This window comes from Sciurus vulgaris (genome assembly GCF_902686455.1).
Source record: "Sciurus vulgaris genome assembly, chromosome: 11".
NCBI lineage: Eukaryota > Metazoa > Chordata > Mammalia > Rodentia > Sciuridae > Sciurus > Sciurus vulgaris.
This window is the reverse complement of record NC_136472.1, coordinates 47,286,702-47,311,220: the sequence shown is the minus strand read 5'-3', so window position 1 is coordinate 47,311,220 and position 24,519 is coordinate 47,286,702. Positions and strand designations below refer to the sequence as shown.

General features: G+C 34.3%; 1 protein-coding gene across 1 annotated transcript in view; it reads left to right on the top strand.

Annotated features, from left to right (window-relative positions):
- Nucleotides 1-24,519, top strand: part of LUZP2 (leucine zipper protein 2) — a 535,025-nt gene that overhangs the window by 455,823 nt on the left and 54,683 nt on the right. Inside the window, exon 9 of the mRNA XM_079101896.1 lies at nucleotides 7,538-7,702. Within this exon, the coding sequence (XP_078958022.1) occupies nucleotides 7,538-7,702 (165 nt within the window). The remainder of the gene's footprint in view (nucleotides 1-7,537; nucleotides 7,703-24,519) is intronic.

Genomic DNA, 24,519 nt, shown 5'->3' with positions numbered 1-24,519 from the left:
ATTTTTTCCTTGTTTTTGCTGTGACAATAAATTGACTGAAAGTTCAGCCTCTGTGAGTTCATGGCTTCGATTTTTTACCTTACTGCTACATTTGTTATGTAACACCATGAATAAACATGCTTTATAGCACCAACTAAAATGTTTTGCATTAACTCTGGATGAATGAGTTGAGAAGCAAATAGAAGTAGTCATTGACATTCAATTGTTGTAACTAGTTTTTAAATATGTAGGTCTTAGAATTTATGTACTGGGAAATATGCAAAGGCACATTAAATGCAGTAATGCTCATATTAATCAGTGGGACTGATTTAATTTCTTATTATTGGTAGAATTAATGTAGAGTTCATATATTTTCTATAATGATATTTTGAAAAAAAATATAAACTTAATGAATAAACCAAAAATACATTTGTGGCAGCATTGACACATATACAACAAATCATGTTGAGTGAAATTTTTCAGAATTATGTGTACAGTATTTAACAACCATTCAAATACATAAAGCTTATGTAAACTATTACATATCATAAAAACAGTTTAAGAAAAAAGATGTACATCAAATTCATGGTTGTAATCGTCTTTGGGAAAAGACTGAGTAAAATTATACTAGGAATGCTTGCAAGAAGCACTTCCCCTGTATTCCAAATGTTTTGTCTTTGAATAATTGGAAGGATACAGAAAAATCATATTTAATCTGTATAAATACATACATATATATTGTGCATGTATGTACATATGTTATATATGTGGGGGCATGTACATTTGATGTGTGCAACATATGTATATTACATTTATGTACATGTTGCATGCTTTGTGTCATAAAATTACATAAAAATGGTATGTACAAAATATAGATTTTATAATTAATATAATAGTTTTTAAACATTTAAAAATTCAAAATCATTTTTTAATTTTATGAAAAAGTGTTCTGTATGTTAAGAGCTATTTTTTGTGATTAAAGATTAGAAGTCATTTTATTGAGAAAATTAAGAAAGTAAAAACATGCATTTATGAAAATTTATTTAGAATCTATTCATTTATGCACAATGTATTATTGCAATTTTTCAAAGAAAGGATGTTGCCTCCTCATTACTGATTGACTATAGAATAGAAAAGAGATGGAAAATTTAAAACTGGTTCTATCTTGAACACAGCTGGTGTTTGCCACCAGGCACCTGTTTCTATGCAGTGATGTTGAAGGACCACTCTAAGATTCTACTTCTCATGCACTTGATTCTTTCCTGCATAGGGACAGTTCCTCAGTATGGTATGACCAAAACTATCTTTGCAGCTAAGATAGCCAAATTATCAAACAGGATATGTAGAGAATGTCCCAGTAGAGGGATTAGTAAGAGCATTTTGTGAATGCTAATGATGTTCCTTTGTAAGGCTTAGAACTCTGGGATCAATTAAACTTTTGAATGAGTAATTTGTTATCTTAACAACCTTACTTCTTTGTTATTGCCACATTTTAAATTAATTTAAGTCATTAATATTTAATAATTTTAAGGGTGGCTTACTGGTGTTCTGTGCAATAAAATATAATTAATTTTACCAAGACTCTAGTTTTGTAAAACTTTGTGTTAATTCGTAGAAAAGAAGTGTATACTCATATAGGCTACTCTTTGACCATATCTAACTCATGTTACATAATATTACTTTGTAAAAATGCACTTGACTTTTTATAGAATTGGTAAAATCAGAAATTCAGTGGGACATATAAATCTGAAGTTCAGGGGGTCGGGAGATAGCTCAGTTGGTAGAGTGCTTGCCTTGTAAGCACAAGGTCCTGGGTTTGATCCCCAGCACCCCCCCCCCCCAAAAAAAAAAAATATCTAAAGCTCAGTTAGACAACTTAAAAAAAATAACAACTTTTGTGTCATTTATACCACCATCTTTGTAATATGTTTTAGATCCTAATAAACATTGAACTCTTCTAATTCTGACATCCTCTTTGTTTTTGTCATATCTACCTATTGGATCAATCTTACGTTACATTTTTCTGATTTGATTTCATAGAATCTTTTTAATCAATGACTTAATAGCATTGAAATGGCTTTTGTGAGACCTTCTTATGCTAGGTATTATGGGAAATAGAAAACATTTGTCATCTGATTTTGACTCCACATCTCTCACAATTAGGAAATAATTATATATGGAGTTATGAGGCACTAAGATCACAGAGAATAAATATGTACATTGTAAATATACTTGGGTCACTTGAGTGGTATGGTCACAAAACACTGGTAAATAATAATTTGGCCTGTGTCATTAAACTCAACGTTAAAGTGGAGTTGCTCCTCCATCTTTAGTTCTGTGCTTTCCTCCTCCCCAATTTCATCCTCTTCCACAAACCTTTATGTACCCAGTCCATACCATGCCACAGTCTGAATTCATGATGGGAGTTTGCATGTTTCAGTAGTTAAATAATGATCCCTAGAATCTTTCTCCCTATCTTCAAACTGAAACATTTTTTGCTGAATTACCATGTTTGAATCCCTCAAACTCTTTCAATTTCTCTGGGATCAATAATACAACATACTTTATAAGGGTGATGGGAGATATGTATGCATTAGAAAAGTAAAGTGCCTTGAGCAATATCTGGAACATGGAAAACATTCATTATAATTATTATTATTAATGAATGAGATCACAGAGACTTCCTAAGACAATTTCCTCCTTAACCATTAGGATTATGTCACTCCTTTTATAGTGAACTATAAAAGTATTTCACAGTAGATGTTGATTTCAACAAATCTCATGTAAGGTATGTATGAGGCACATAAGCTTCAAGTCATAAAGTCAGATAGAAATGCTGCTTATTTCAAAATAGATAAAAACCACAGTTTAGCAGAATTACTCTTCACCTCTCTCCTTCTACCTTTGTAGGAGACTTTTTTATTCTCTTCAGGTGTCTAGCTCCTAAGTTTGGTATATCTTGGCTTCAATTAAATACCTCGAAAATATTATGAAAACATTTTCATACTCCTACTTGGTCCTCCTGACATATATAGTGAAAGAAGTCTCAGGTTGCCATCTCAATGTAAACAATAACCTCAAAATCTGAAAATCAACCTTGAGTATCCAAACAATCAATTATTTATTTGGCAATATCTAATGAACTATGGTCAACCTTCACAACTGGAATATAAAAATGTCCTCAAGGGATAAAAATCCCTTGAACTTTCATACCAAAAAAGTTAGTATAGCATCTGACTCTCAGAAAATTTTACCCAGGAAATCATGCATTATTACAGATAACATTTACATAGACTCTCAGAACAAAGTCATGGCAAGGAGAAATCTTTTTATAAGAGCATAGTATTTGGCACATAGCTGAATTATAAGGCATTGTTATTATTTGAATACATAAATGAAGACTTGACTTATCAAATTAATAAACATATTTCCATGGTATTGTCCAAGGGACCTGGACCAACTAGAGCACAGATTCAAATATTTTGAGTGAGTTTCCAGGGTTTATAGATCTGATTTTGTGGCAGAAATAAAGTTAAGGACATATAGATTTCATTTCTTCACAGTCTTTCTGAAGCCAGAAACTGATATTGCACCCTGATCTTTGTGAGTTAGTGTTTTTATGTAAAAGAATTAAGATGAGCATGAATAGTTGTAAATTTTCATTAGTCTGGAGATTAGGTATTTTAAGGAGTACCATTATCTTTACAGGATGTATTTTATTGTCTCCAGAAAAAATGTATTTTTAGGAGAAAAGAACTAATATACATGCACATGAAATGCTACCTTTTAAGTTTTTCATCATCATAAGATTGCATACAACAATCATTTCTTATGAACTTTCCATAGGATGTAGAACACATAGAAGTAGTTTTAATATCTGTGATAATAATATACTTGTATTACCTAATGTGTTGGATAAAATAGGAAATGTTTCATTATTTCCTCATGTGATGGAGCATCAACCTATACATTCTGAAGAGCTTGCTTTATTTTTTCACTTGCAAATGTTTGTTAAATTGGAAACTGCTGATGCTGCAGAACAGGTTACAACTCTCAAAGCTATTACATTATGTAAAAAAGTAGATGAACAATAAACATGCAAGCAAGAAGGAAAACTGAAATGATGGTAAGGGATAAATAAGATGTAAAATTAGGAAAGGTGATAGAGGCTTTAAGGAAGGCACATTCTTAGATAGTGTGGTCAGGATCTGTTTCCCAGAAGATAACCTGTGAGTTGAGTGTGTGAACATTTTCAATGAAATGTTCCCAAGTGGACCTTTGAATATGGCTTTTGCAACTTGGGATATCTGAGGGACTATAAACAAAGGATACTGTGACAACTGAGCAGTATAGTTAAGGAACTTGAATCATAATAGCATATGGAAAAGTGTTTTGGTGCAGTGAGGAGAAAGACAGCAAGAACAAGATTGATGTTAGAACAGAATAGGTTTCAGGATCTAGGGGAAAGTCATTATATATGGTGTACATCACGGTGCATTAAGTGATATCCTGTTATAGCAAAATTTCAAAGTGAACAGTAGCCTACAGCTTTAAAACAGACTACGGTTCCAGTAAAATTGAAAATGTTAATGATTTTATATGTGGTGTAAAATCACTGAGTCTGCTAATGGAGCTGGGTCAAGCCACACATGAGTGAAATCAACAATAGTCCCAGTTAAACTTAAGAGGTACTTAACAGGGATCATGGAGGAAGATGGTCAAATCAAGGCAGCTTGCTCTCAGCAATCCATGGTCTCTGGCAGGAAAATCCTGCAATGTATTCAAGGAATTGAACCAAAATCTAAGATAAAAGGCCTTGATGCAGGCTTGTGATCCAAGGAAAGAAAACTAGAAGGTAAGAGGTTAAGAATAGGTTGAATATGGAACACAGAGAACTTTCCGCTATGATTGAAAAATGAGGAGTTGTAGAGCACATTTTATAACGTTGACCCTGCTAACCTGGGGTTATCTTGTGGAAACAGATGAATGCACCAACATTCAGACAATATCTAACGTAACACTGAAGGATCAGTGTTTCAGTAAATTTTTTGTTTTGCTTAAACAACATTTACTAAAGATAACTGTTTGAAACAGTGGATACTATTCATTATTTTCAGCATCTGAGCGCCATCGTTGCTAACATTTAGTGTTGTATATCATGTCAACATATACTTTAGGACTTACATAGATCCAAGTTTTAGATGCACAGTGTTGCAAGGAACTAAGATATGAGTACAGAGAACACAGCAAACATCATTGCTTCCTAAATGGTTAAGCATTGAAAGTCAACATTTCAAAGCTATATAAGCTTTGGTTCTTGGTCAAGGTATGTCTGACTCAGTCATATTTTCTCCCTTGTCTCACATTAGCATGCAAAAGAGAAAACATATTTAAGTTGCTCACAGTCATCTACATTATTTAGCTCCTGACATGGCATTCAAAGCCATGGTCTCCTAGTATGTCCCTAGAAAAAGGAAGGCTCAATCACGTTGTAGTAAAAAAAAAAAAAAAAGTAGATCAGAAAATTTGATTATTACTTCTTTCTCACTTGTTTTTTTGAAAACAGTTTGTAAATATTCTTCATTGACAAAGAGAAACAATATTTTCAATTAACTTTTGTTTATTCAAAATCTTTTTGAGACACTATAGTATCAGGGATTATGCTAAAACCTGGCAAACTTATACAACAGTGCATGTACTTAAAAATCACAAGTATTGAAAAACTCTGTGAAGGAAGTCAACAAAATAAATCATGGAAAATGATGGGGTGGAGAGAGGCAAGAATCTGGGTATTAGAGTAAGTATTAAAAGAGGGGTCAGTTTGAATAAAAATATTGAATTCATAATTATCATTATTCATCTTAGTCCTTCCCTCCATGCTAACTTCATACTCCTCCATGCTAATTCTTAGTAAGTTCAAATCTTTCAGATTTTTCTTATAAATTTGAATAATGAAATTCACAGGACAATGGAAAGCAAGAATGAAAGGAGCAGAATTTATTCAAGTGTGAAGACTAGAAACAGAACTCTCCAGGGGCAAGAGGGACCCTGATAAGGGTTGCCCTTTAATAAGTTCTTCTTTAATCTGAGAGAACTTGACAAAGTGAGATTAATGAGAAGTAAATTCATGCCTGTTCTATTTCTAATACATGTCCAGTTGCTTATATTACTGCCACTGCTGTCATGGCCCAAAGAGAGTGAATTCTTAAATTGCCATTCTATCAGTAAAGACTCTCATCTTAAGGTAAATATTAACAGAAAGCACAATAGAAGGGTTCATAAAGGATCTAAGTCAACTACTCAGAAGTTGACCAACAAGGTTTTATAGTAAGAAATAGGAAATAGAAACTGCTATATAAATGTGTATTCCTGGCATCCTATATAACATGGGAGAATGTGCTGAGAGCTTGTTTTATCAGAGAAAGCACACCTGGCTTCTGCATCAATCAATGTGTGCACCAACAGGGTGACTTCACGTGCACCTGCTCATTCTTGGGTCTTGGCTCCAGTGACTAACCTCTCTCTCTCTCATGGTCCAAACACATCCTCTATGTTTCTAAATGGATATACATATGACACCAACTTATCTGGTCATGCCCCAAATTACTCCTTAGTCATTGTAAGAATAGCCCATCAGTTTACTCAAAAGATTTACATCTCTTTTGTTTACTAACTGGGGATCTTTTTATCATTTGTGCTCAGATTGTTATTAATCCTGACATTTTAAAACTTTTTTAGCAGCGAAAGGTGTGGATAGATGGGAGTTATATATGGTCATCTATCTTAATCAGTCTCCCTTGTATTCCAAATCAAAAATCTTTCTGTGTGAAAACAGGTAAAACAGTTATAATAATGCCATTTTCACAGATGTTTCAAAGCATAAAACCATTTCTTGTATATGAAAGTACATGGAATATTGGAATATTTTCAAAAGCTTATATAAGACAGCGGTAACATTAGCCCATCAGATTAACTTCTACTGCCTAACAAGGTCCAGAGGAAATGAGAGTTTTATCAGAAACATATTTTTCCAATTACATGGGGAAATAGAACAGGTTTAGGGTAATCTGAAAAACCCAGTGGCCTGTATTTCTAGGGAAGCAATTCTTAATAGTGAGGATTGATGCCAATAGAAAGATGGCATGTATCTAAGAAGGGCATCTACTTTCAGAATGACTTGAATATATATCCTTCTTAGTGATCTATCATGATTGAAATCATGACAATTCAAGAGGAAGAATAGGTTGCATAACTGAATTTTGGTGTTCAAAATATGTCACTAAACACATTAGCTCCTAGCAACAGACTGAACGTGAATACCATAATGGAACCTATAAACTGGGCAATTACATTTGAAAATGGATATATATTTGTATGGGAAGTAAGTGTAGGCTAGAAGAATGGAAGTGGAAATTATGACCAGAGTCACATGTAAAAATGTTAATATCTCTCTCTCTCCTCTCTCTCTCTCTCTCTCTCTCTCTCTCTCTCTCTCTCTCTCTCTCTCTCTCTCTCTCTCTGTCTCTCTCTCTCTCTCTCTCTCTCTCTTTCTCTTTAGGAGTCACAGATGAAAGCAATGAAGGAGACTGTACAGCTCTGCTTGACATCAGTTTTCCGTGATCAACCTCCACCTTTGAGTCTAATCACGACAAATCCAACTCAGATGTTATTTCCAACCAGGACAATTGCTGCTAAGATTCCAGATGAAAACACAAAAAGCAAGGTACAGGGCTTTGAAAAGTAATGTTAAGTACTGAACTGTCTTTAAAGTTCATTCTATATGATCAGCAAGGTGAACCCAAGTAAGATACTGAATTCATTTCAAGTTTGGGAAGTATATGGAAGATCATAATCCAGTCTGTAAAGTCTCTGTAGTTACTTGGAGAATATTGGAAGACAGACTTTCTTTAGAGTCTGTATGTTAGGCAGGACCAAATAGTCATTAAAATTAAAACAGTGGAAGCAACAGAAATACTTTCAAATGAGTTAAAAGAAATATTTTGTATTGCATTACAATAAACAATGCAAATTTGATGCTATGTTTGGGGGTATACATAACACTCTGACAAAAATATTCCTTTATAAGTTACGTCTACAGCGCTCAACAATGGCTGCAGGTAAGAATCATTTGTGGCATTAAAAACAATCCGGACACATGAGATCTGACCCTAGATCTATTTCTTCAGATTTTTTGGGGGCTGAACACTAGCCATCAGTAATTTTTTAACAGTCCCAGGCAATCAAGTTCAGGATCAATGGACTTAAATAAACCTTCCACTAAATGCTTCATTGCACTACCATAGACAGAAAGGGGACATTTCTGTGTGCCCATTTCCATCTTCAGATACCTAGCCTTGTGGATTTTGCAAGTGAATAAATCTAGACAGCCTGGAATTCTGGTTGGATAGAGGAGTTTTCTTTAAAGCAATGTCTTTGAAGGAGCTGTCTTCCTGATCATGTGCCTTAGGATCCCTTGCTATTAAACAAATGCCATTGTACCAGCCTGACTTTCAAATGCAAACTCCGAACCACCCAAGGACCACTGATGCCAATACCTGGTGACGTTTGTGCACAGGGTGCTTTCTTAATGTTCATTTCTGAGATTCCCTGCATTCGAATTGAAGGAGATAAATGAAATTTACAGTTTAGAGATGGAGAGACAAAAAAAGAGTAATGCTTATTTGCTCTATTAGATGTACCTTCTAATATTGTGTTTTTATATAAGACTAGTCAATTTATAAACTATAAAAATTTATTATGTATAGTCTCACTCATCATTGATGGTATGAAAATTAGTACTCTGAAATCATTTTAAAATATGTATATCCATTCCATTCTCTTATCATCTTTCATCTTATTACCTACTGAAGAACCTCTAAAATATTTTTCTCCTTTATTTATTTATTTATTTATTTTTATTTTTTGGCCTTTTCTTGGAAAACTGTAGATTCAAAGAATTCGTTTACTTAACAATAAAATGAGATAATACCATATTGTTTTTTGTTTTTTTTTTTTTTTCCATGAAAAATCCTGGGTAAATCCCTTGCAATTGGTCAATTGTATACCTACCACACAATCTCACCCACTCACCAGAAAACACCCTGACTTCTCCTTCTGTTGGAGTCTAAGGCAGAAACTGAATTTCAGGCTCATCATACCTTCTGAATGGGAAAAATAGCTTTTTAATTCTGTGATTATGTTCATGTGTCTCCATCTTCAAATACATTTCCTTACGCCCACTGTTAAAACTGGGTTCTTTATGACCCTGAATGTGTGAAAAATATTACTGATTGTTCTTTTAAATGATTTCCTAGGATTAAATGTTTGTTCTATCATTGAAGTCAACAGATAATTATTGTTTCTTTTGATTTATCACAGAAAACAAAAGTAAGAATTTAAATGAGCCTGGTTTGGAGACTGCTCATTTCTCAAAAAACAAAACAAAAACAAAAACAAACAAACAAACAAAAAAGAACAGTAACAGGAAAAATCCAATTGTTTAAGATGAAATTCAATAAATCCTAGTTAGTGTACTAGAGAGCATCTTATATTATAGCATTGCATTAAAAGCTTATCTGGAGTTTATGTTTTGCTCATATTCTTTATCTTTTTAATAGTAACTGAAATTATATTTATGTATGTTTGGGCCTTAATCTCTATACAAGCACTTCACAGCTGACCTATTTAAAATCTTTAATAACATAATGTGGTTTGGATGTGTATTAAAAAGAGCACTTCAGTTCTGGAATGATTTTTTTTTTTATCTCTATACACACAAAAAAAAAAACTTCTACCTAGGCAAGGCCTCTACCACTAGGCTGCATCCCCACCCAAAAGTCAGGGAAGCCTTCAGAAAAGGCTAATTTTTTGTGTCCCTGAGTTGTGTGACAACCACAACACTTCATCATTCACCCTGTGTTTCTGTTTTCTCATTGCCCATCTCATAGAGTTATTATGTTGTGAAAACTGAAAACACAATTTTCTTCTTTTCTATTGTTTCCTGACCAATCTCATCTGTTCTCATTTGGTTTTACAGTTTTCAGCCCTTCTTTAGAAGGGTGTCTGAATGTTTTATCCCCCAAATCTATGAAACACATATAATAAACTAATTTCAACCCACATATGGAACAAGATGAAATAGCCCCCGAATGATATTATTTTCTCTAAGAGATTTGGAATATAAACACATTTTTATTCCTGTACCTACATGCATATATGTGCATAGCATACATATACATGTACATATATATTTGAATTATATATATATAGTTCAAATATGTATATACATATGAATGCATGTATATATATTCACTGTGTATGTATGTATATGTATTCACTGTTTTTATACATGCACACACATATATTCACTGTTGGTCTTTAAAGTCACATGTTAGAGTGGAAGTTCAACATTATAAGAGTTCACTGGAAAAGGCTTACAAACTAATTTACACATGGGTACCTCACCTTGTTTGGTTTTATTCGAGACCATCTCAATTATATAAACTGCTATTCCTATAGCATAAGTTTCTACTGAGGACCTTCATTCAAGTCTCTCAGCTTCTGCCTTTTCCATAGTTGTTATGTCTGCTTCTCTGACTTGAATGAATTTTTCTAATCTTTCAACTTAGACTTATTTTTCTTCTCTGATGGCAGTGTTTACTTGCCTCAGTCTTGGTTATTATACCTTGAATGCAGTAATGTCTGCATATGCCTCTTTCTTTAAGGAAGATGACTGTACTTAGTTTATTGATCTGCTTGACACTTTTCAGTGCCCAAAGTCTTTAGAGGATTCATCTGAAATGTATTTCTTCTTACTAGAAGTTTTTTTCTAAATTTAAGATTTAGAAAAATATAATTTACTGAAGGTTTATTAATTGCTTTGTGTTCAACTATATTATTTTCTACCTATATGCCAAGACTATGCCAATCACTGGGTGAGCAAATTTGAAATAACATGGTTTTGACCTTTTAGTGATTACAGTATAATTATTTACAGAGAAATCAAGAAAAATACAGGCCTGCTCTTAATTAGAGACCAGACCATTTTTTTTTTATTTGTTGTTGGTATTTAGAATTCTGTATTCCAAATAGTTTTGATTAAGGATAAACTAAGGAGATACTAGGTTCCAAATGCACGTGAGAGGATGTATTTGTAATTTCTTTGCTAAAACATAATATATGTTATGTAGGTAATATTTCTACAAATAAATAGGTTTAAACTGTGAAATCTGATATGCATTCTGCATAAAATAATTCTAACTACAGTAGAAACAGACAAATCAGGGACAATCATTTTAATTGATCCATGCAGTACATGATTGTGACCTGGATATCAGGCAAAAAATAAAAATTGGACTTCAGATGTTATTGAGGCATAAAATTGGCATGAACTAATGAATAACAGGGGTACATGGAGGAAGAAAATCAAGGGTGACATGCTTGCCTTCATTTGTTTTGATGAAAGGCAAGCAGAAGTTTTAAAGGGGAAAACAAATTGTTTTCTTTTCAACATACTCAGAATTTTGTGTCTGTCATAAAACCAAGTACCTGTGTCCAGTAGGTAATTATTCATTTTAATCTGGAACTTGGGGAAGACACCTGAATTGAGACACAGAATTTGACATTGTCATCATGCATGACAATTAAATGTTGGAAATAAGTGAAGTTATCAGAAGAGACAGTGTCCAGTAAAATAAGACAACAAAAAAAACATGAGAAATAGTTTGAGTATGACTTAGGTATAAAAAGAGATGAAATGTTTCTGACTCAATCAAGCAGGAGTGTAGACGAGCTTTGGGATATTCTAAGATCTTACTATCACTATTCAAATTTGCATCCAAGACTGAGATCCTTCTTCTAGGAACAAGAAAGGATATAAATGTGCTCTTTTTCCTGACTTTCCTACTTGGAGAAGGGATTTCTCAACTAGCTCTGAGGTAATCAGGTTTAGACAGGTCTTTCTTCCTACTTACGGTCTACCATTAGCTAACCATGTATTTATCCCCAACATCTACAGTCTATTGGCATTTTTTTCAGTTCTACAAACATATTTTATATCATTTACATCCACACTCAATGCAAAGATAAAAATGAAGATGAGCCTAAAACATCTTTATAAAACATGATGTTTCACCAAGCAATATTGTTCGGATTATATTTTTGCCATATAATGCTTTATTTTATTACTCAACATATTGGGCATTACTGTGTTGATCTATGTTAAATATGTTACATGTTGCTATGATAACATACATACATAATGTATATGCACATGAATATTTCAAGACATACTATGAATCATAAAATGCAAATTTAGAGTAGTAAATATAAATATTGAACCCACCAGGACTCTATGATGTTTTATTTTTAAAACTTGTTTAGACGTGTGTACTCAGAAATGGTTTAAAATTAAATCCTCATAAGCTTTCATTTATTCATTATTTTTGATACATATGTAATGAGAAAGTTAGTTATGGAACTTGATTACTCAGGTAGCTCTATGAATGTTAATTCAGAGATATTTCAGACTATTTGCTATCAACTAGCATAAGTAATTCATTTAATCCTATTATTAAAGTAAATTGGAACAATGCATCCTTTATGAAAATATTATCTTATGTAAATCCAGAAGTCATGTTTATATTCAGAGAAAACCTTAATACTATGTATCTTCTCTATCACAAGAGAATGCTCACTAGCTTCCATTTTATTTTAATGTTTTCTTTAGAATCTATTGTACCCTCTGAAATAATAATGGCATGCATAGTATCCATACTTTAGTGAAGACAAAGATTTAGTAATTTTGAAGGTATTTTAGTTAAGTGTCTACCTATAACTGGAAACCAAACATCACTTTCATTGATTGTCAGTCTAAGGGGCATTTTGACTTTGGCCTGAAGTTCTTTTCCAAACTTTTTTGTTGTTTCTTTAAAGGAACTAAATATTTTTAATCCTAAAAACTACATTTGCAACAGATCTAATTTCCTTACAAATTTGTTAAAGAAAAGGACATCTAAAAGGAATTTAATCAATTTATTATGACCATTTTATGTTGTCAATAATTTGTTTCCTTTAACGTATCTACTCATTTTTTATTTTCATGTTTGGGAGCCTCTAGGACTCTACCAAAAGGTTTTAAACAATGGACACTAGAACAAATGAGAGTTTTAAGAAGAAAATTTCAGCAGTTTTACTAAAGGTGAGGATTAGCAAGACTAGATACAAGAAACAGACAAAATTATTAGGAAAATAACTGTTCCTGGTGAGAGAAGCTGAGTAGCAGGGAGATAGTAGAAGAAGGGATGGACTTGAGAAATTTAAAGACATAAAATTGGGATGAGTTTGTGAGGCAGTGGAAATGAGGAAAACGTGATTATTTTAAGGGAGTTGGCTGTGAGAAGAAGGGAGTGGAAAAATGCAATGGGTGCATCTTTGTTGCATGGAAAGTGATTGTGAACATTGTTAGTTATGGAGAAAGGGAGAGATGAAAATATTCCAAAGACATTGATCACAAATTGAGGAGTTGGGTAGGGAAGAGGAAGATGTGTGGCAACTTTTGAGATGGGGGATGAGTTGGCAAAGATAGATAAAGGCATGGGTAAATTTTTCTGTAAATGAGAAAGGAGTCCTTAATCTGTGATATCCCATCACCTCTTGCTTAGTATCTAAAGTTAGGCCCTTACTGACTCTGGAGAAATCTCTAGTGATACTCCACATAGGCCTGAAACATTTTAATCACATACACTAACACCAATTTCTAAATCCTCTCTATAGCACTCCTGTGAGTATCCTGCTTTGTTTCCCAATCCTAGGGGGAAATTATGAGAGAATACATTTTCTCAACTATTTCAAGAGAGACTGGAAATATGAGGTGCAATGAAATGGAGTAGTGCTTCAAACAAAAATTACCAAGATAAAAGCCAAAATGTTACTGAAAGAAAACAAAAACTGAAATTTAAAATCAATTCAAAGGAAACAAATTCATATGTCTTCAAGCAAATTTAAATTTGAAACTAACATACACTATGACAAGAAGTCATCTAGAATTTATTTGTGTCTCATATACTAATATTATCTCTTTGAAGATAGGGTTAGCTTTCTAATTTTTTCTGCCACAATAACATAATAGTACATGTAGAGAAAAGGAAAAAATGCTTTTTTGGGTTGTAGGCTTATGCTTATTCCTTATAGTTTTGAAAGATATTAGAAATTTCAATTAGTGAGTAACTGAGTATGACATTTTCTCTCTTAATTCTGCTGACCTGGAGGTCTGTGGTGGAATCTGTGGCTAAATATCAGCTAATCAGTGCCAAGATTCGTATGTGAGAGCACAAATTTGGAATTCAGCACACCAATTGAAAATCCTGATTTGTGCCAATTAGTCAATGCATGTGAGACCTAAGTAATTATACTACGGATTTTGATTATTCTTTCCGAAGCACAGCTAACAATATCATGTTCCTAATAAATCAAATTGGGGATGTCTTCACTTTATAACATACCACATCTGTAGCGTGTCCAGGTTTTAAGGGCATAGACTCTAAATGGCTAACTGACTGGGTTAAATCTGTTCTCTGACACTCCAGGCAGCTGTGTAGTAGAGCAGAGATGACTTTTTGAACCAGTTTCTCATCATTAATTTGGAAATAATAATGCTATTTTTCTCAAAAAGCTGTGGTAAGGATAAATTGAGTATTACTAGTTTCAGACTTACTTGGTTTAATTAAATACTGTTGTGTGACCATCTTTGGGGGACTGTCCATCAAAAATCTTTGTAAACAACATTTGACAATCAGAAAATAACTTGAATATTCTTCAAAAGAATTTCTACAACAAAATTTCCAACAGCAAGAGGAATTATAAGATCTTTGTATTTGCCAAAAGTAATTATATTCTTTGTATTAGAACTTATGAAAGATCAGAAAATTATTTATTATTTCATCCACCCTCATTTTACTATGTGTTGACTGGAAATATTTACATGCATCATAGTAGATTAGAAATAGTGGTCTTGTTTTTCATCAGTATATGCAATGTGTTGATATTCAGGATATTGTGAAATCATAAACAGTAAGTTAGGTTTTCTTTCAGTGTTTGTATCAAACTTTCATATAGCATACATGGATAGATGGCCTTCTTTGGCATTCTTTTTATGAAAATGAGAACAATTTCTGAGTGTCTATAACCATGTAAGTATAGAAATTATTACATAAATTATACTCTAAGAGCAAAACTATCTTTCTTTCCAGGATATTCTATTGCTTCCTTTGTGAAGGACAAGCATATATGTTTATAATTTTCAATTTTCTACTGATTATGCTTCTGGTATGATAAGAGATAAGAACTAAGAAGGATAATGGAAAAATAGGTAATATAAAATATTGCCTCTTTATGGATCATACTGATAATAGGTTGCCATAATATATTCAACCATAGAATAGGCAATTATTTTCTACTTAAAATTGACCAGATATTAATCTAGAGGGCATTCCTCTTTAATTACCTTGCAGCAGGAATTGAAGATTAATAATTATCCCTTGTAACTTTCTCAAGGCCTCCCAGTCCATGTTCTTGCTACTCAGTTGTAATCCATGTTATTTGATTGGCAGGATCCATGTACACAAAGTACTCATGACTATATGCAAATAATTATCCAGCTAACAGAAAACTCGATTATGTAGTTATTTATGTTACAGTATTAGGAAGGATAATATTAAAAGATTTATCATCATAAAATTCTACTAGTAACTCCAGTCAGCAGCAATATATCTATATTTATAGATATATAGATATATATATATTTGCTTTTTTATAATTTTTTTCCAGTGCCGGGGATTGACCCCAAGAACACTTTACCACTGAGCTTTTCTATGTACATATATGAATATACCAGTGAATCTCACTATCATGTATCAAGGCACTAATTAAAAAAAAAAAAACTGTAACTAAACAGTAGAAAGATCAGTTGAGTAAAGGGAATGGAAAAGGGCAGGAAGAAGAGGAGATAAAGGTAACATTCTGGAGACTGAATTAGAACATATTATAACCCATGCTTTCATAATTATGTCAAAATGAAGCCTAATATTATGCTTAAATTAAAATATAAAAATCCATTGAGTGAAACAGACATTACCTCATGTACATATATGACTGCATGACCAATCTGATCCTACAATATGTACAATCAAAAAAAATGAGAAGTTATGCTCTACGTATGATTTATCAAAATGCATCAGTGCAGTCTATTGCCATGTATAACTAATTAGAAAAAATAAAAATATTTTAAAAAGAACCTCATTGAGTTAAAACCCCAGTTCTTTATATATTTTTGTTATTTTAAGACAGGGTCGCACTAAGTTTTTGAGGCTAGTTTGGGACTTGAAATCCTTCTTCCTCAAGCAGCAGTATATCTTAAACATTGTTCATTCTTTTTTTTTTAATTATTTATTTATTTTTAAATTTTTTACAGACTGCATTTTGATTCATTGTTCACAAATGGGGTACATTTTCTTCATTTCTATGGTTGTACACGATGTAGATTCATACCATTCATGTAATCATACATGTACATAGGGTAATGATGTCTGTCTCATTCCACCATTTTTCATACCCCCCCATTTCCTTCTACATAATCTAAAGTTCCCCCATTCTTCTCTCACTCCGCACACTCCCACCCCCACTATATATCATTCTGTACATTCTTTTTCTGGGTCATGCATTCAATAAGTAGGTCTTCAGCATTTTGAATATACAAAGTAATATTTAGGATTTTACATGCATCATTTTTCTGTTAGTGCAACTATCTGTAAAAAAAAAGGTGTCTTATTTTTATAACCTAGAAACTGAATATCAGAATTTTAGCAGATAATTCACTACACCCTTTCTGGTAGTGTCATTCAGGAAGTCACATAGGGCTGGGTATTTAGCTGAGTGCTAGATTGCTTGCCTAGCATGCAAGAGAACACAAAATGGAATTTAAAATGCTTATGAAATAAAATAGGGAGGCAGCCAGAGGAGGGTGGGGGAGCCATCCAGACCCAATGAAAGTTTGATTACTCTGGTGAACTGAGAGAAGGCAGGAAATTTACATATGAAAAGACTTAGACTAATTTCAAGAATGCCAGTGGAGAGCCATTGAATCAAAGTCACTCATGAGAAGAGCCCCATATTTGGTGGGAATGAGATCTTTTCGTGTCTCTGCGGCATCAGATGATGGTGGAGTCACAGTTTCACCACTGAGAATATCAGGCAATCAAGTTCCCTGAAAGAGATAACTTGGAAGTTTCCTGTTGAGGACTATATTTTGCTACTTTTGTGGGACCAAATTTTAAATTCCTCACAACTGTCAATTTCTTGCTAAATGGTTGTCTATGGCTCGGAAATATCTTCATAATGTCTATAAAATCCATTAGTTATTTAATCCTGTAGCTGAATAAGCTAATATTATGTAAGACTAACAAACTATCAAGATTGTGATGTTGTTGATATCAATCGAAAGAATCAGCTTTAAAAGCCATCAATTTAACTTGCCCATGACGAGAACACAGACTAGGTACATATCCCCTCTTTGAAAGTCAATCCGATGCTGTTATTTATTATTTCAAAATCTTTCATTTAGAAAATTATTAATTATATGGACATTGAGAATTCTATTAAACTGCCTCAAATTTGACTAGTCTTTATAATATATTTATTATTTTTTCTTTTTTCCTAAATTTTTTAAAATTAGTAATACATGACAGTAGAATGCATTTTGACACATTGTACACAAATGGAGCACGACTTCTCATTCCTCTGGCTGTACATGGTGCAGAGTCACACCGGTTGTGTAATCACACATGTATGATTACACTCTCACGCCCCCTCCCCTCCCCTCACTCATCTCTGCCCAATCCAAAGTTCCTCCATTCTTCCCTACCACCACCCCCACTTATAGATCAGCATCCACTTATCTGAGAAAACATTTGGCCTTTGGTTTTTTAGGTTTGGTATATTTTCCTTAGCATGATATTCTCTAGCTCCATTCATTTATCAGCAAATGCCACCATTTCATTCTTCCTCAAGGCTGAGTAATATTCCATTGTGTATATATACCACATGTTATTTATTCATTCATCTGTTGAAGGGCACCTCAGTGGGTTCCATAGTTTAACTATTGTGAATTGAGCTGCTATAAACATTGATGTGCCTGTGTCACTACAGTATGCTGATTTTAAGTCCTTTGGCTATATGCCACAGTGTGGAATAGTTGGATCAAATGGCGGTTCCATTTTCTGAGGAATCTCCATTCTGATTTCCAAAATGTTTGCACCAATTTGTAGTCTCATCAGCAATGTATGAATGTACCTTTTTACCTACATTCTTGTCAACACTTATTACTTCTTGTATTCTTGATAATTGCCATTCTGATTGCAGTGAGTTGAAATCTTAGAGCAGTTTTGATTTGCATTTCTCTTATTACTAGAGATGTTGAACATTTTTTCATATAACTGTTGATTGCTTGTACATCTTCTTCTGTGAAGTGTCTGTTCATTTCCTTAGCCCATTTGTTAATTGGATTATTTGTATTCTTGGTGTAGAGTTTTTTGAATTCTTTATAGATTCTGGAAATAGGTGCTCTATCTGAAGTATGAGTGGCAAAGATATTCTCCCACTCTGTAGGCTCTCTCTTCACATTACTGATAGTTTCCTTTGCTGAGAGAAAGCTTTTTAGTTTGAATCTATCCCAGTTGTTGATTCTTGCTTTTATTTCTTGTGCTATGGGAGTCCTGTTAAGGAAGTCTGATCCTAAGCCAACAAGTTGAAGGTTTGGACCTACTTTTAACCTGCATCTATAAGATGCAGGGTCTCTGGTCTGATTCTGAGGTCCTTGATCCATTTTGAGTTGAGTTTTGTGCAGAGTGAGAGATAGGGGTTTAATTTCATTCTGTTGCATATGGTTTTCCAGTTTTCCCAGCACCATTTGTTGAAGAGGCTATCTTTTCTCCATTGCATATTTTTGGCACCTTTGTCTAGTATGAGAAAATTGTATTTATTTGGGTTTGTGTCCGTGTCCTCTATTCTGTACCATTGATCTACCTGTCTATTTTGGTACCAATACCATGCCGTTTTTGTTACTACTGCTTTGTAGTAGAGTTGAAGATCTGGTATTGCGATACTCCCTGCTTTGCTCTTTCTACTGAGGATTGCTTTAGCTATTCTAAGTTTCTTATTCTTCCAGACGAATTTCATAATTGCTTGCTCTATTTCTGTGAGGTACATCATTGGGATTTTAATTGGAATTGCATTGAATCTAAATAGCACTTTTGGTAGTATGGCCATTTTGACAATATTAATTCTTCCTATCCATGAACATGGGAGATCTTTCCATCTTCTAGAGTTTTTTTTAATTTCTTTCTTTAGTGTTCTGTAGTTCTCATTGTAGAGGTCTCTCACCTCTTTTGTGAGATTGATTCCCAAGTATTTTATTTTTTTCAATGCTATTGTGAATGGGATAGTTTTCCTAATTTCTCTTTCTGAAGATTCATCACTTACGTATAAAAATGCATTGGATTTATGAGCATTGATCTTGTAACCTGCTACTTTACTGAATTCACTTATGAGTTCTAAGAGTTTTCTAGTGTAATTTCCAGGTTCCTCTAAATATATAATCATGTCATCAGCGAACAGGGATAGTTTGAGTTCCTCTTTTCCAATTCGTATCCCTTTAATTTCTTTGGTTTGTCTAATTGCTCTGGTTAGAATCTCAAGAACAATGTTGAATAGAAATGGTGAAAGAAGGCATCCCTGCCTTGTTCCAGTTTTTAGGGGGAATGCATTCAGTTTTACACCATTTAGAATGATATTGGCCATGGGCTTAGCGTAGGTGGCCTTCACAATGTTAAGGAATGATCCCACTGCCCCAATTTTTTCTAGTGTTTTGAGCATGAAGGGATGCTGTATTTTATTGAATGCTTTTTCTGCATCTATTGAAATAATCATGTGATTCTTAACTTTTAGTCTGTTGATATGGTGAATGACATTTATTGATTTCTGGATGTTGAACCAACCTTGCATCCCTGGGATAAAACCCACTTGATCATGGTGCACTATCTTTTTAATATATTTTTGTATGCGATTTGCTAAAATTTTGTTGAGAATTTTTGCGTCAATGTTCATTAAGGTATTGGTCTGAAATTTTCTTTTCTCGATGTGTCTCTGTCTGGTTTAGGTATCAGGGTGATATTGGCTTCATAGAATGAGTTTGGGAGGGTTCCCTCCTCTTCTATTTTATGGACTACTTTGAGAAGTATTGGATTGAGCTCTTCTTTAAAAGTTTTGTAGAACTCGGCTGAGAACCCATCTGGTCCGGACTTTTCTTTGTTGGTAGGCTTTTGATGACCTCTTCTATTTCATTGCTTGAAATTGATTTATTTAAGTTGTGTATGTCCTCCTCTTTCAGTTTAGGTAATTCATATGTCTCTAGAAACTTGTTGATGTCTTCGAAGTTTTCTGTTTTGTTGGGGAATAGATTTTCAAAATAGCTTCTAGTTATGTTTTGTATTTCACTCGTGTCTGTTGTGATATTTCCTTGTTCATTCCAAATTTTAGTAATTTGAGTTTTCTCCCTCTTTCTTTTTGTTTGTGTGGCTAAGGGTTTATCAATTTTGTTTATTTTTTCAAAGAGCCAACTATTTATTTTGTTAATTTTTCCGATTGTTTCTTTTGTTTCAATTTCGTTGATTTCAGCTCTGATTTTAACTATTTCCTGTCTTCTACTACTTTTGGTGTTGGTCTGCTCTTCTTTTTCTAGGGCTTTGAGCTGTAATGTTAAGTCGTTTATTTGTTGATTTCTACTTCTTTTGTTGAATGCACCCCATGAAATAAATCTTCCTCTAAGTAGTGCTTTCATAGTGTCCCAGAGATTTTGATATGATGTGTCTTTGTTCTCATTTACTTCTAAGAATTTTTTAATTTCCCTCCTGATGTCTTCTTTTATCCATTCATCATATAATGATGTATTATTTAATCTCCAGGTATTGGAGAAGTTTGTGTTTTTTATTCTGTCATTTATTTCTAATTTCAATCCATTATGATCTGATAGAGTACAAGGTAGTATCTCTATCTTCTTGTATTTGCTAACAGCAGCTTTGTGGCATAAAACATGGTCTATTTTAGAGAAGGATCCATGTGCTGCTGAGAAGAAAGTGTATTTGTTCTTTGTTGGATGGTATATTCTACATAAGTCGGTTAAGTCTAAATTGTTGATATTGAGATCTATGAGATCTATGGTTTTGAGATCTATGGTTATTGAGATCTATGGTTTTTTTATTCAATTTTTTTAGACGATCTATCCAGCGGTGAGAGCTGTGTGTTAAAATCACCTAGTATTACGGTGTTGTGGTCTATTTGATTTCTGGAATTGACAAGGATTTGTTTGACGTACATGGATGAGCCAATGTTCTGGTATAGATATTTATGATTGTTATGTCTTGCTGATTTATGCTTCCCTTAAGCAGTATGTAATGTCCTTCTTTATCCCTTCTGAGTAGTTTTGGCTTGAAGTCCACATTCTCTGAAATGAGGATGGATACTCCAGCTTTTTTGCTGTGTCCGTGTGCATGGTATGTTTTTTCCCATCCTTTCACCTTTAGTCTATGGGTATCTCTTTCTATGAGATGAGTCTCTTGCAGGCAGCATATTGTTGGATTTTTCTTTTTAATCCAATCTGCCAGTCTATGTCTTTTGATTGATGAGTTCAGGCCATTAACATTCACGGTTATTATTTTGATATGATTTGTATTCCTAGTCATTGGACTCATTTTTGTTTTTTGACATGATTTGGTTTCTCCTTTATTTGGCTATGCCTTTAGGCTACTTCCTCCCATTGCTGATTTACATCGTTGTTTTTCATCTCTTCCTCATGGAATATTTTGCTGAGAATGTTCTGTAATGCTGGCTTTCTTTTTGTAAATTCCTTTAGCTTTTGTTTATCATGGAAGGATCTTATCTCATTGTCAAATCTGAAAATAAGTTTTGCTGGGTATAAGATTCTTGGTTGGCATCCATTTTCTTTCAGGGCTTGGTAAATGTTGTTCCAGGCCCTTCTAGCTTTTAGGGTCTGGATTGAAAAATCTGCTGATATTCTTATTGGTTTCCCCCTGAATGTAATCTGTTTCTTTTCTCTCACGGCCTTTAAAATTCTGTCTTTATTTTGTATGTTAACTATTTCCATAATAATGTGCCTTGGTGTGGGTCTGTTGTAATTTTGTATATTTGGAGTCCTATAAGCCTCTTGTACTTCGATTTCCATTTCATTCTTCAGATTTGGGAAATTTTCTGATATTATTTCATTGAATAGATTGTTCATTCCTTTGGTTTGTTCCTCTAAGCCTTCCTCAATCCCAATAGTTCTTAAATTTGGCCTCTTCATGATATCCCATAATTCTTGTAGATTCTGTTCATGATTTCTTACTGTCTTTTCTGTTTGGTCAACCTTGTTTTCAAGATTAAATATTTTGTCTTCAATATCTGTGGTTCTGTCTTCCAGGTGATCTATCCTATTGGTTATGCTTTCTATGGAGTTTTTAACTTGGTTTATTGTTTCCTTCATTTCAAGGATTTCTGTTTTTTTTTTCAGTATCTGTAACTCTTTATTGAAATGATCTTTTGCTTCCCGTATTTGCTCTTTTAACTGTTGATTGGTGCATTCTTTTAATGCCTGCATTTGTTCTTTCATCTCCTCGTTTGCTTCCCTGATTGTTTTAATTATGTACATTCTGAACTCCCTTTCTGACATTTCTTCTGCTGTGCCGTCATTGGGTTTTATTGATGTAGTATCTAGGTTTGTTTGGGACATTTTCTTCCCTTGTTTTCTCATATTGGTCAGATGTCAGTGGGACTCTGTGATATTGTAGATTTCCTCTGTTGGCTTACAGTGTCCCTGTAGATTTCCAGTGTATCACCTCCCACCTTCAGTAGCCTGAAGTCTTGGATTAACTTGATAATGCAGTGCTTCTGAAGAAAGCTGCCCCTAGCCCGCTACTAGTTCCAGGGAGAGAGACCTGGAGAGGTCTCTTGCTGCCCAGCCCTTGTCCCAGATGCTGCTTGCAGGTTGAAGGTCTCCACTGGCTTGGCGACTTGTAGCTGGCTCTGTGTAGACAGGCTCTCACTGGGCGGTCTGCCCCGAGAAGTTAGCCTAGAAATGCGCTTCCCGCCGGAGGGGGCTGGGCTACTTGGGGAACTCCCTGGCCCCCTGTGCTGGTCTCTGAAGCAACCTATGGGTGGGCCAGAGCCAGCAGCGGGGCAGGCCAGAGCTGGCCACGCTGCTTCTGTGCAGAAAGGCTCTCAATGGGGGGCCTGCTCCTCAAGGCTGGAGAATCTGGCCCTGTGGGAGGAGCCCACCACCAGAGTGCTCAGAGCTGCCTGGGGGAGACTCTATCTGGCCTGTCCTACTCTAATAAGCCGCTCGAATCCGGGCCTGCTGCCCAGCTGAGCTTCACTGGGTTGGGGAGACTCACCCCGTGGTTCTATTTTAGTCCGAGTCTCTCAATGCCTCCCCTTCTTGTATCCTGGGTTCTGGAGCGACTGGAGATGCAGTCACCCTCTAGTCCGCCATCTTGGATCACCCCCGATTTACTTCTTCATAACTGATCTTGACATCTTCCTGGTGGGAAACTTTCAGTATACAATGAAGCATACAGAGAAAAGAAGTTTGACAATCATAATTAACATGAATTAGAAATATATTGCTGTTGTCCCTGATTCTATAGTATGGTTCTATGGGATATTCGCCTCTAATAAAAACTAAACTATTATAGAAAGTTAAGTGAACATGGTGTTATAAACAAGCATATTTCTTAAAACAAAAACAAACATCTACTAGTACAGTGCTAAACCAATTAAAATGTATATATAGTCAATGCTAAATATAGCAGATACTTTTATTAATTTTTTAGTTTTTTAATTTTTATTTTCGCAGACTGCATTTTGATTTATTGTACAAAAATGGGGTACAACTTTTCATTTCTATGGTTGTACACAATGTATATTCACACCATTCATGTAATCATACATGTACATAAGGTAATAATGTCTGTCTGAATCTACTATTTTCCTTTCCCCAACCATTCCTGCCCCATCTTCCTCTAAACTGTCTAAAGTTCCTCCATTCTTCTCTTGCCCACCTGCCACACTCCCCCATTATGCATCATCATCCACTTATCAGAGAATACATTCAGCCATTGGATTTTGGGGCTTGGCTTATCTCACTTGGCATGATATTCTTCAACTCCGTCCATTCACCAGGAAATGCCATAATTTTATTCTTTATGGCTCAGTAATATTCCATTGTGTACAAATACCACAGTTACCTTACCCATTCATCATCTGAAGGACATCTAGGTTGGTTCTGCAATCTAGCTATTGTGAATTGAGCAGTTATGAACACTGATGTGGCTGCATCACAGTAGTATGCTGCTTTTGAGTTCTTTGGGTATAAACCGAAGAGTGGAATAGCTTAGGTCAAATGGTGGGTCCATTCCAAGTTTTCTGAGGAATTTC